The 12,065-nt window shown below is 39.2% G+C and overlaps 1 protein-coding gene across 1 annotated transcript in view; it reads right to left on the reverse strand.

The window, feature by feature from the left end:
- Positions 1 to 4,398: 4,398 nt before the first annotated feature.
- Positions 4,399 to 12,065, reverse strand: part of LOC124804966 (E3 ubiquitin-protein ligase SHPRH) — a 266,474-nt gene continuing 258,807 nt past the window's right edge. The window contains exons 22-23 of the mRNA XM_047265357.1: positions 5,399 to 5,559; positions 4,399 to 5,255 (exon numbers count right to left, since the gene is read on the reverse strand). Of these exons, the coding sequence (XP_047121313.1) occupies positions 4,625 to 5,255; positions 5,399 to 5,559 (792 nt within the window). The 3' untranslated portion in view covers positions 4,399 to 4,624. The remainder of the gene's footprint in view (positions 5,256 to 5,398; positions 5,560 to 12,065) is intronic.

The raw sequence follows: 12,065 nt of genomic DNA on the forward strand, positions 1-12,065 counted from the left end.
CCCAATGTAAAACATGTCCCATGCGCTCTCCCACCACCACCTACTCCAGTCCTGTAACCCAGAAGGTGTACACGATCAAAGGCAGAGCCACGTGTGAAAGCACCCACGTGATTTACCAACTGACCTGCCTACACTATGAAGCTTTCTATGTGGGAATGACCAGCAACAAACTGTCCATTCGCATGAATGGACACAGGCAGACAGTGTTTGTTGGTAATGAGGATCACCCTGTGGCTAAACATGCCTTGGTGCATGGCCAGCACATCTTGGCACAGTGTTACACCGTCCGGGTTATCTGGGTACTTCCCACTAACACCAACCTGTCAGAACTCCGGAGATGGGAACTTGCCCTTCAGTATATCCTCTCTGCTCGTTATCCACCAGGCCTCAACCTCCACTAATTTCAAGTTGCCGCCACACATCTTTGCCTCTGCACTTCCGCCTCGACTGACATCTCTGCCCAAACTCTTTGCCTTTAAATATGTCTGCTTGTGTCTGTATATGTGTGGATGGATATGTGTGTGTGTGCGAGTGTATACCTGTCCTTTCTTCCCCCTAAGGTAAGTCTTTCCACTCTCGGGATTGGAATGACTCCTTACCCTCTCCCTTAAAACCCACATCCTTTCGTCTTTCCCTCTCCTTCCCTCTTTCCTGATGAAGCAACCATTTGTTGTGAAAGCTTGAATTTTGTGTGTATGTTTGTGTGTCTATCGACCTGCCAGCGCTTTTGTTTGATATACCTTCGAAATCCTCCCCACTCCACCAAGAGCGCCTTTCCACCGTCCGCCTAACCTTCGTAACCTCTTGGTTCATCCCTATGAAATCCCCAAACCACCTTCCTTACCCTCTGGCTCCTACCCTTGTAACCGCCCCCAGTGTAAAACCTGTCCAATGCACCCTCCCACCACCACCTACTCCAGTCCTGTAACCCGGAAGGTGTACACGATCAAAGGCAGAGCCACGTGTGAAAGCACCCACGTGATTTACCAACTGACCTACCTACACTGTGAAGCTTTCTGTGTGGGAATGACCAGCAACAAACTGTCCATTCGCATGAATGGACACAGGCAGACAGTGTTTGTTGGTAATGAGGATCACCCTGTGGCTAAACATGTCTTTGTGCATGGCCAGCACATCTTGGCACAGTGTTACATCGTCCGGGTTATCTGAATACTTCCCACTAACACCAACCTGTCAGAACTCCGGAGATGGGAACTTGCCCTTCAGTATATCCTCTCTTCTCGTTATCTGCCAGGCCTCAACCTCTGCTAATTTCAAGTTGCCGTCGCTCATACCTCACCTGTCTTTCAACAACATCTTTGCCTCCGTACTTCCGCCTCGACTGACATCTCTGCCCAAACTCTTTGCCTTTACAAATGTCTGCTTGTGTCTGTGTATGTGCGGATGGATATGTGTGTGTGTGCGTGAGTGTATACCTGTCCTTTTTTCCCCCTATGGTAAGTCTTTCCGCACCCGGGATTGGAATGACTCCTTACCCTCTTCCTTAAAACCCACATCCTTTCGTCTTTCCCTCTCCTTCCCTCTTTCCTGACGAAGCAACCATTGGTTGCGAAAGCTAGAATTTTGTGTGTATGTATGTGTTTGTTTGTGTTTCTATCGACCTGCCAGCGCTTTTGTACGGTAAGTCACATCATCTTTGTTTATATATCTAAAAACCAAGATGATGTGACTTACCAAATGAAAGTGCTGGTAGGTCGATAGACACACAAACAAACACAAACACAAACATACACACAAAATTCAAGCTTTCGCAACAAATGGTTGCTTCATCAGGAAAGAGGGAAGGAGAGTGAAAGACGAAAGACACACACATGTGTGGATGCATATATGTGTGTGTGTGTGTGTGCGCGCGAGTGTATACCTGTCCTTTTTTCCCCCTAAGGTAAGTGTTTCCGCTTCCAGGATTGGAATGACTCCTTACCCTCTCCCTTAAAACCCACATCCTTTCGTCTTTCCCTCGCCTTCCCTCTTTCCTGATGAGGCAACAGTTTGTTGTGAAGGCTTGAATTTTGTGTGTATGTTTGTGTTTGTTTGTGTGTCTGTCGACCTGCCAGCACTTTCATTTGATAAGTCACATTGAGATTCCTCGTATAATGCATACTAGTCAGCTAATTTTCATTCACCAACTTCTATGACTTCAGACTTGTTTGGTTGTTTACTTCGCAGCCCTTAAAGTCATAATATTGAATTTAGAAATTTTTGTATACAAGAAACATGTGATATTCTACTAAATGCAGCCCCACATTTTCTTGTAAAATTGCAATTGCATGGCAACAGTAATGGAGATTAAAATATGACAACAATGATAGGAAGGACAAAGTATAGTTTTCATTTTTGTGAAACTAATAATTGTACAGGATGATAAAAAAGTCTTTCAAAGGAAACTTAAGTACAGTAAACTCTCGATTCTCTGCGGTAATTGGTGACTTGAAAACTGCAGACAAAAATTAATTACAATGCCGTATTTAAATTAACTTAACTAATGTCTATAATAAATTCTACTTTAATTATCTTAGTACATGTGAAAATTCAGTACTTACAAAAAATACATTACAAAATAATTTCATGTTACCTAACACTGCTTTGAAACAAAATACTGCTCTGAACTTGCAATGTTTGTGTTTACTACACTCATGCCGTAACACGAGATTATTGCTCAAATGTGACTACTCCTGGCTTAAAAAAAAAATTTCATCAGCAAAAATCTGTGGTAGGAATACAACACGGATAATCTGCAAAGTGGATGATCAGCTCACAGACAATCACAAATTTATTGTATCAAGAGTTTACTGTACTTGTTCATCAAGACGAACTGTGGCAAATAAACTGTTAAAATGAGACAACAACCTGTAAAAAATAATTTCTGTGGAAATGAAGGGGAAAACATAATTTTTATTTGAACATTTCTAAAGGCATTTTATGATTTCTTTTACACAATTTATCACAACTGACCAATAAATGAACTTTTCTCTCCTTAAAAAAATAAAAAAGAACTACTGCATGCTATATGCCAGAAAACACAGTGTGCACATATTGGATACATTGTCACATTTTAACTTGCTAAAGTTATATAAAATGCTTTCATTCTTTACAAAAATTACACTTGTGACATGAGTGAGAGACTTGTGTCAGTGCAAAAGTTACCAGTAGATGATTCTATCAAATACACAAATGCCGATTATTATCCATTTTTCCTGCCGATTTATGTCAGCTATAACATCCAAATTTATAATTTATAAAGAAAAAATTAAAAGTTCATTTTACTATGTGTCAAACCAGTTTTTGCAACTTACATTTTTAATGGCCATTTTATGTAAATTTACATGTACTTCTAAAAAACCATTGAAACTGCTCTCACATACTGATTGTACAATAAGGTATCACCATTATTTATACAGATTTGCTTAACTCGATACAAAGACTGCTTTACATTAAACATTACAAAGTACTGGCAGTGAACATTGGCAGTGGATGCAGTAAGACTGATTATTACACGTCTTGTCCCATTTATAACTGAATTTTTCCTCAATAAATGTATGTCAATAGAAATTCATTTTTAGAATAAAATGTTTATTTTTTTCAAAATGATGCTGGAACACAGTAAACAAAGAAATAATGAGTTGAAAACTGTAACAATAATAGTGATGCAACTTTATGATAGATCATCTGCTTGAATCTATAAAATTTTAAATATTGCTTCCAATACTTAACAGGCTCCATACTGATACAACATTGTTAACATGCTGCTGTTTTCTGTACCAATGCAAAACGTCATCACTTCTTTACATTCTTGTGCAAAGCCTTTATAGGTATCAATTTGCACATCAAGAGTGAGCAAAATGCAACTCTTTGTATCAATAACTAGTCGAAAATACGTCATCAGGGTATTAAACCTGAATAAGAAACTGTTACGAGAGGACAGTTAAATTATATAGCTGGCCAGTGCTGTAGAATTCTACATACAGCCAGTAGACACGTATAAAAGTAGAAAATCCATTCCCAGCATTCACAACTTTGTTCTTTACTCAGGGAGGGCACGGGAACAAGTTGAGAAGAGACCCTAACCAGCCAGCATGCATTCACTGCACAGCTGTTAAAACAAAAAAGACCCCAGGCTGAGCATTCCTGACAGCATAAATCAAGGGACTCGAGTGCCCGCTAATACTACACGGTACCATCCATCCATCCATCAACATCCTCCTGCAAGCACTCGTTTCTCTGAAGTCCATCGATGGGAACTCACTCTGACAATATCACATTAATCTTTCCACCTACATCAACACTGGCTTGTGCATGTACATAGTCTCTCTCTCTCTCTCTCTCTCTCTCTCTCTCTCTCTCTCTCCCCCCCCCCCCCCCCCCCCCCCCCCTCCCCATACACACAACATTTTTGAGCCAGAGTTCAAAAGGTTATTGATAAATTACATAAAAATGCATGTGGTACTAATCAAAAGTAAGTAGCAATGTAAGAAATTCCTGACAGTTCCAAATCGCTTCTTACACTCTAACACATATCTCAGACACAACCGCAAGTTACAAAATGATTGTAGAAAGATTGTACAACAATCATTCACTAAAGGAACAAAGTGCTTTTTGCTGCACTTCAAATGCCATCAACAAGACCTTGCAAAGCACTACCTTCCTCTTCCATTGATGAGTCATTTGTTGATGGCACACTTCCAACTGGCATTACAATGTCCACTGTACTTTGCACTAAATGGTGACCTGTGTCACGGGAGGTTCCAGGTATAGGATCATAACTGTTTATCTCATCAACATCCAACATAGTTCCAGTATCAACATTTACACCAACACTATTGTTACTGCTACCTGCACACTGTAAATCAGTGACATGTTCTTGAACAACATCCTGAAACATTTCTGCCGACTGTGACAAAGCACTTGTTGACGGTGTATCCCGTAGTGAAGAAGCTACTTGTTCAGTCTCCCGTTCATGCTCATACCTTTCATGTGAAAATCCATGGGCAGAGTTAGGAGCATTATTGTTCATTTGAACTATGTTTGACTGACTATCATTACCATCATCTAAAGTGACAACAGATGGAGCAGCTGCAGATGTAGCAGCTGCAGCACCTTCAGCATCAGTGAAAAGCCCTATAAGATGATTCAAAGTAATACTGTCATCACTCCAGTCTTTGGCACCACTATGCATAGCTTCATATATCCTCTCTTCAACGGTTCCTCGTATCAAAAACCGATGAACCGTAGTTTTCCTGTGATGCAATACAACACAATAATTACTTTTGTTACATCTTTGCAGAAATAAAACAATTACACAGTCTGTTCAGTTTAATGTATACTGTTCTTATAAACATGAAATTGTAAGTGTTGATTAACATAAAGACAACTAACTCACTTTTTTTGCCCGATACGATGCACGCGGCCAATAGCTTGCAACTCGTCTGCCGGGTTTAGAATTGGTTCCACCAATAAAACATGTGTGGCCTCTGTAAGATTAAGACCTTTGGCACCGGAACGGACAGGGAGGAGGAGTGCATCCACTCGTAAATCCTTGTTCTAAATTAAAAGAAGTTTATTAACTTTTGAATGTACCATAATAATAATAATTTTGTTTATATATTCTTACCTAACATATATAGCACATTGGCAGGGAGAAAAAAAGTCAGAGCTACAAGAGAAGATTTTTGAAAGAGTTAAATCTTAATATTTGACCATTCTGGAAAACGAAAATTTTGAATAAAAATAACTCTGAAAATACTACGTTTCCAGAAAAAGGGCAGTGCTTGCTAAAAAAAATTGAATGAAGGCTTTCAAAGGTGAAATTTTGATGATCATACGGGGTTACAGGCACTGTAAAGTATGAATATTTCTTTAAATAAAATGTTTCCATACGAAACATTTACACTAATGTAATCAGCAGATTGTAAATAATAAAATTTAGTGGAATGCTGCATGAGTAAGTTGTTGGTAATTTCATGTACACACAATATAATCATTACTAATGAGGAGAGGTCAGGAAAAATATCCACCAAAGAGACAATATAACGTGATATGTAGTTGTGAGGCAGAGCTATGTTTAAGATGGAGCAAATTAAAAACAAGGCACTGAGTGTTAGGGTCATTGGACCTGAGAGCTGTAAAACTATAAACCGTCAACAACGTCTTTCCTGTACAAAAGTTCATCACCAGACCCACTATACATTATTATTAACATTAATTCCATTATTCCACGAGTGTCAGAGTTTCCACTGAGTTACAGGTCAGCGGTGCAGATCCAGAGGCAGTCACCTGCCACGTTTGGACATGGGTGTGTGCTGTGGGTGCCAACCATTGTTGAGTGCCTGGACTGTGGCTTTCAAAGAATAAGTAGAGAGAAAGTGATTTTGAGTGCAATGATATAACATGACTTTTACTGAAATGAATTTTAATATGACAGATTGGTGGAGGTTATGTATTTTCATGATGATATTAATAAATGGGCAATGAATGTTACTTATAGAACTATCAATAAATTGCTGGTACATCAAAGAGAGATATTAACTCTGCTTGCAATCAAAGCTCAAGTAATCGAGCAAGGTTCGAGAATGGATGCATTGAATGGCTTTAATTTGGAAAGGTAGTGCATAACAAGAGTTGAGCAGTAAATCTCTCAACTGGGAATTACAGCTAAAAAGTAATAGGTGGAACTGGACTTTCACAGAGCGAGACATGCTGTGAAAGTTCCAGATTTCATCACTGAAGCACTCTTACATATGTACAGTATACCACTGAAAGACTTCCTCATCTCTTACAGCAACTGAAGAATGTATATATTGCACACTAAATGATAACCCTATTAACTATAGGTCAGTGCTAGAGGAATATTCTATTGGCTGCAAGTTCTTTAGTGCCCATATGGAAACATAATATTCATTAGGTACTTGACACTAACATTGGAGCCACTAACAGCCTTTACATACAGCCACAATTTCTTTGGGTTCTGTGAAAGATCACAATATTCTGCTACAGAGGCATCATGCATTGCTTCTTGACAGCCATCAAGTTTCATTCAACATGGGGGGGCGAGGGGGGGGGGGGGGGCATGGGCACACATGCACGCTCCGGCACAAAAAAGGATTCATCCTGAAGTAACAAGCTTTTCAGCCCCATTGATGGGCCTGTCGATGACTCAGTGCCTCTACTGTTTGGCTTGTTACTTTTACTGTTAAAATGTGACCAGTATTTGCGTACTGCAGGACCCTGTCACTAAGCACCATCTTTGTGAAGTGTGTGTCTTTTTCTGAAGGTATGTTATGGTCCCCTGTTGTAAATGCATTATAGGATTCTGGGTTCAATTGGATATTGAGGGTGAAGCGAAGCGAGATATTAATTCTTAAGCATGTCGCGTACTCGATTATAGGGCTCAAAATTAGGAAGATGTACTTTTGAGAGTAAAGAAGAGAGGAATTTTTCCAGCCACAGAATGGGGTATCCCTCATGCAAGAGAGTGGAACCGATTCATACCACAGTAGCAGATTCAAATAAATAAATTAATGAAACTCTCAGGATGAGCCACAAAGAGGAATACATAGTGAACAAAACTGGTCCACAGGAATTATGGGTAATTGTCAGAACAATGAAACTTATTACTAGAAGCAGAAACAGATGAAAAGGAATACCTAGCTGCAGAAGTACAGAACAGTATATTCTATAACTGTGTCAATTAATTCATGCAGCTCACTGAATAAAGTACGAAGTACTCCTATAGCTGGAGTAATAATTGCAGAAGTACACTGCTTGCTATAGCGACATTGATGATGAGCTGCTTTAGCAGTCCAGCTTGCTGATCTCACTGAATCTGGGAGTTGTGCCACACAGAATTATTTGAAACTAAAATGAATTATGAAAAAAATGTTTTATAGTTGTAATAAGATGACTTTACTTGAAGTGAGTGTCACATACATGCACACGTTGATTTTTTGATGCAGATTGATCCTTTATAATATTTCTTGAAAAGAGGAATAATAGAATGTTGACTTTTTGTTGTACAGCCTTTGTAGATTGTAGAAAATTACTGCATACTATATGACTATGGTTCATCCGATTTGATGTTTTGAAAAGTTTTTAAAAATGTTTAAGTAAATGTGTTAATAGGATAGAGCACACTGGTCTCTTCTGCCAGCTCCACAGCTCCTATATTCTCCCCATCCCCTCACACATGGAAAGTAAATAAATATAGGAGACAATAAATGTCAATAATTGCTCGCATAAATTCAGTATGGGCACTGAGAATCTGGACATCCTCAAAGAGGTCAGGCCTACTTGTTGCCATTAGATCTAATATAATTTCTTCATGAACAGGCTTCTGAACTATCTGTTCCAGGAAGTTTTCAGAGAAAGCATTTACTAATGTTTTTCAGGATGTCTTGCCAAGCCCACCACTTACAAAACTGTAATTATCTCAGCTAATTGTTGTACAATTAAAGTTTCCTCTGATGTTGACAATGCGATTGCGTAACTTAATTGTAACTTAGGTACTTGTGAAAGTTTTTGGTAACATGTAAAGTCTTGTGATCAACAGAAACATCCAATTACAAGTTCATGCTCAACCTGATACCAAGTCTTGGCCAAACAATCTTGCATGCAGCTTCAATTTCTATCTTGGAAGATTTGAGTTTATTGTTTACTGTGATAAGTACATCACCTCCATTTCCCACTAGCCTATCCTTTCGATATAGGTACACTTAACATCTGTTATTATAGGTTATCTGTCTTGAGCTGACTGCAGTGTAATTAAAAAGAGTTACACCAGGCATCTTCTGTGGTAGTGGTGTTTATTTACATAGTCTGCACCTTCCCCTCTTGCAAGCAGTGGTTGATGTCGACAGGCTTCATTTTACATCTGCAGTTTTTGGCATTTTGTGTTATTTCTTGCACTGCACTATTTATAATTGACTTTGTTAACTGTTTTTCATTCATCACTGCTACAGATAAACACTGTAGCAGGACAAGGAATGAGGATATGGAAGAGATGAGCACTGGAAGCGGAGTATGACAAGGATGCTCACCATCACTGAAGCTATTCACCATATACAGAGAAGAACTAATGGGTTAGGCCACATATTATGCAAAAGACACTCTAATTGGAGGGGAAAGGATAAAGAATTAATATATGCAAATAATCATGCAGTGCTGGTGGAATCAGAAGAGGAACTATGGAATAAAGATAAAGCAAAGACAAAAGTAATGAGAATAAACACATTTGTAGATAGAAAAAAAAGGTAGAAGTAAAATCCTATCTGTACCTCAGAAATTTTAATGACATGGAATGGAAGCTGTACATAAGAAATAAGGAGGAACATATTTATGGGAAAGAGAGCATATGAAAAGATGAAGCAGTTACTAACATCTAGAAGAATTCCAATGAAGCCAAGGAAAATATTTGCAAAATGTTGTTTGGAGTGGAGTTTTTTACAGAAGTGAATCACAGGAAAAAAAAATTGCAAATGTGGCTATGGAGAAGAATGCTTAAGGTGAAGTGGACTGACAGATAATGAAGGAAGAAAAGAGGATAAGAAAGAAGATTGTTAGAAGTGGTCAGAAAGAGGAAAAACCTTGTCTGGAACATATACTGTACATGAATCGTCCACAACAAAGAATTATAGAGGGAAAAGAGGAAGGAATGAGAGAAAGGGGTAGGAAGAGAACTGGAACAATGGATAACATTAAGACAAACTTGCAAACAGATGAAGGAAGATTCTCAGAACAGGACATGATCCATAGCCTCCAGTGGAAACAATATGCTGCAGTATCTGTAAATCACAAATGATGATTTACTAGGAAATGTGTTATGCAAGACACTTGTAACTCTGAAAATTCTTGTAAACATATGTTTATTCACATAAACAGAAAGTAAAATTTGTGGCAAATGATTTTTGTGAATGATTATACAACTGCTAGAATCAGATTACAACTGATGCTACAGAACAAAATATGCTTTCTACAGTGCTTGGTGTTTGAAACTACACAATATATAATGACAATACAATTAATACAAAAACATGTTTGAATTTTACTTTAAGTTTTATGACCTAGGTTTGCAAAGTGAGTTTATCTGAGACACATGATTTTACTCAGACACAGAGTAAATATGAAATGTTGGCAAATGTATGTACATGTTGTTGTTGTGGTCTTCAGTCCTGAAACTGGTTTGATGCAGCTCTCCATGCTACTCTATCCTGTGCAAGCTTTTTCATCTCCCAGTACCTACTGCAACCTACATCCTTCTGAATCTGCTTAGTGTATTCATCTCTTGGTCTCCCTCTACGATTTTTACCCTCCACGCTGCCCTCCAATACTAAATTGGTGATCCCTTGATGCCTCAGAACATGTCCTACCAACCGATCCCTTCTTCTGGTCAAGTTGTGCCACAAACTTCTCTTCTCCCCAATCCTATTCAATACTTCCTCATTAGTTATGTGATCTACCCATCTAATCTTCAGCATTCTTCTGTAGCACCACATTTCGAAAGCTTCTATTCTCTTCTTGTCCAAACTATTTATCGTCCATGTTTCACTTCCATACATGGCTACACTCCATACGAATACTTTCAGAAATGACTTCCTGACACTTAAATCAATACTGGATGTTAACAAATTTCTCTTCTTCAGAAACACTTTCCTTGCCATTGCCAGTCTACATTTTATATCCTCTCTACTTCGACCATCATCAGTTATTTTGCTCCCCAAATAGCAAAACTCCTTTACTACTTTAAGTGCCTCATTTCCTAATCTAATTCCCTCAGCATCACCCGACTTAATTAGACTACATTCCATTATCCTTGTTTTGCTTTTGTTGATGTTCATCTTACATCTACATCTTCATCTATACTCCGCGAGCCACCTTACGGTGTGTGGCGGAGGGTACTTATTGTACCACTATCTGATCCCCCCTTCCCTGTTCCATTCACGAATTGTGCGTGGGAAGAACGACTGCTTGTAAGTCTCCGTATTTGCTCTAATTTCTCGGATCTTTTCGTTGTGATCATTACGCGAGATATATGTGGGCGGTAGTAATATGTTGCCCATCTCTTCCCGGAATGTGCTCTCTCGTAATTTCGATAATAAACCTCTCCGTATTGCGTAACGCCTTTCTTGAAGTGTCCGCCACTGGAGCTTGTTCAGCATCTCCGTAACGCTCTCGCGCTGACTAAATGTCCCCATGACGAATCGCGCTGCTTTTCGCTGGATCATGTCTATCTCTTCTATTAATCCAACCTGGTAAGGGTCCCATACTGATGAGCAATACTCAAGAATCGGACGAACAAGCGTTTTGTAAGCTACTTCTTTCGTCGATGAGTCACATTTTCTTAGAATTCTTTCTATGAATCTCAACCTGGCGCCTGCTTTTCCCACTATTTGTTTTATGTGATCATTCCACTTCAGATCGCTCCGGATAGTAACTCCTAAGTATTTTACGGTCGTTACCGCTTCCAATGATTTACCACCTATGGCATAGTCGTACTGGAATGGATTTCTGCCCCTATGTATGCGCATTATATTACATTTATCTACGTTTAGGGAAAGCTGCCAGCTGTCGCACCATGCATTAATCCTCTGCAGGTCCTCCTGGAGTACGTACGAGTCTTCTTATGTTGCTACTTTCTTGTAGACAACCGTGTCATCTGCAAATAGCCTCACGGAGCTACCGATGTTGTCAACTAAGTCATTTATGTATATTGTAAACAATAAAGGTCCTATCACGCTTCCCTGCGGTACTCCCGAAATTACCTCTACATCTGCAGATTTTGAACCGTTAAGAATGACATGTTGTGTTCTTTCTTCTAGGAAATCCTGAATCCAATCACAAACCTGGTCCGATATTCCGTAAGCTCGTATTTTTTTCACTAAACGTAAGTGCGGAACCGTATCAAATGCCTTCCTGAAGTCCAGGAATACGGCATCAATCTGCTCGCCAGTGTCTACGGCACTGTGAATTTCTTGGGCAAATAGGGCGAGCTGAGTTTCACATGATCTCTGTTTGCGGAATCCATGTTGGTTATGATGAAGGAGATTTGTATTATC

Source organism: Schistocerca piceifrons, chromosome 7 (assembly GCF_021461385.2).
Source record: "Schistocerca piceifrons isolate TAMUIC-IGC-003096 chromosome 7, iqSchPice1.1, whole genome shotgun sequence".
NCBI lineage: Eukaryota > Metazoa > Arthropoda > Insecta > Orthoptera > Acrididae > Schistocerca > Schistocerca piceifrons.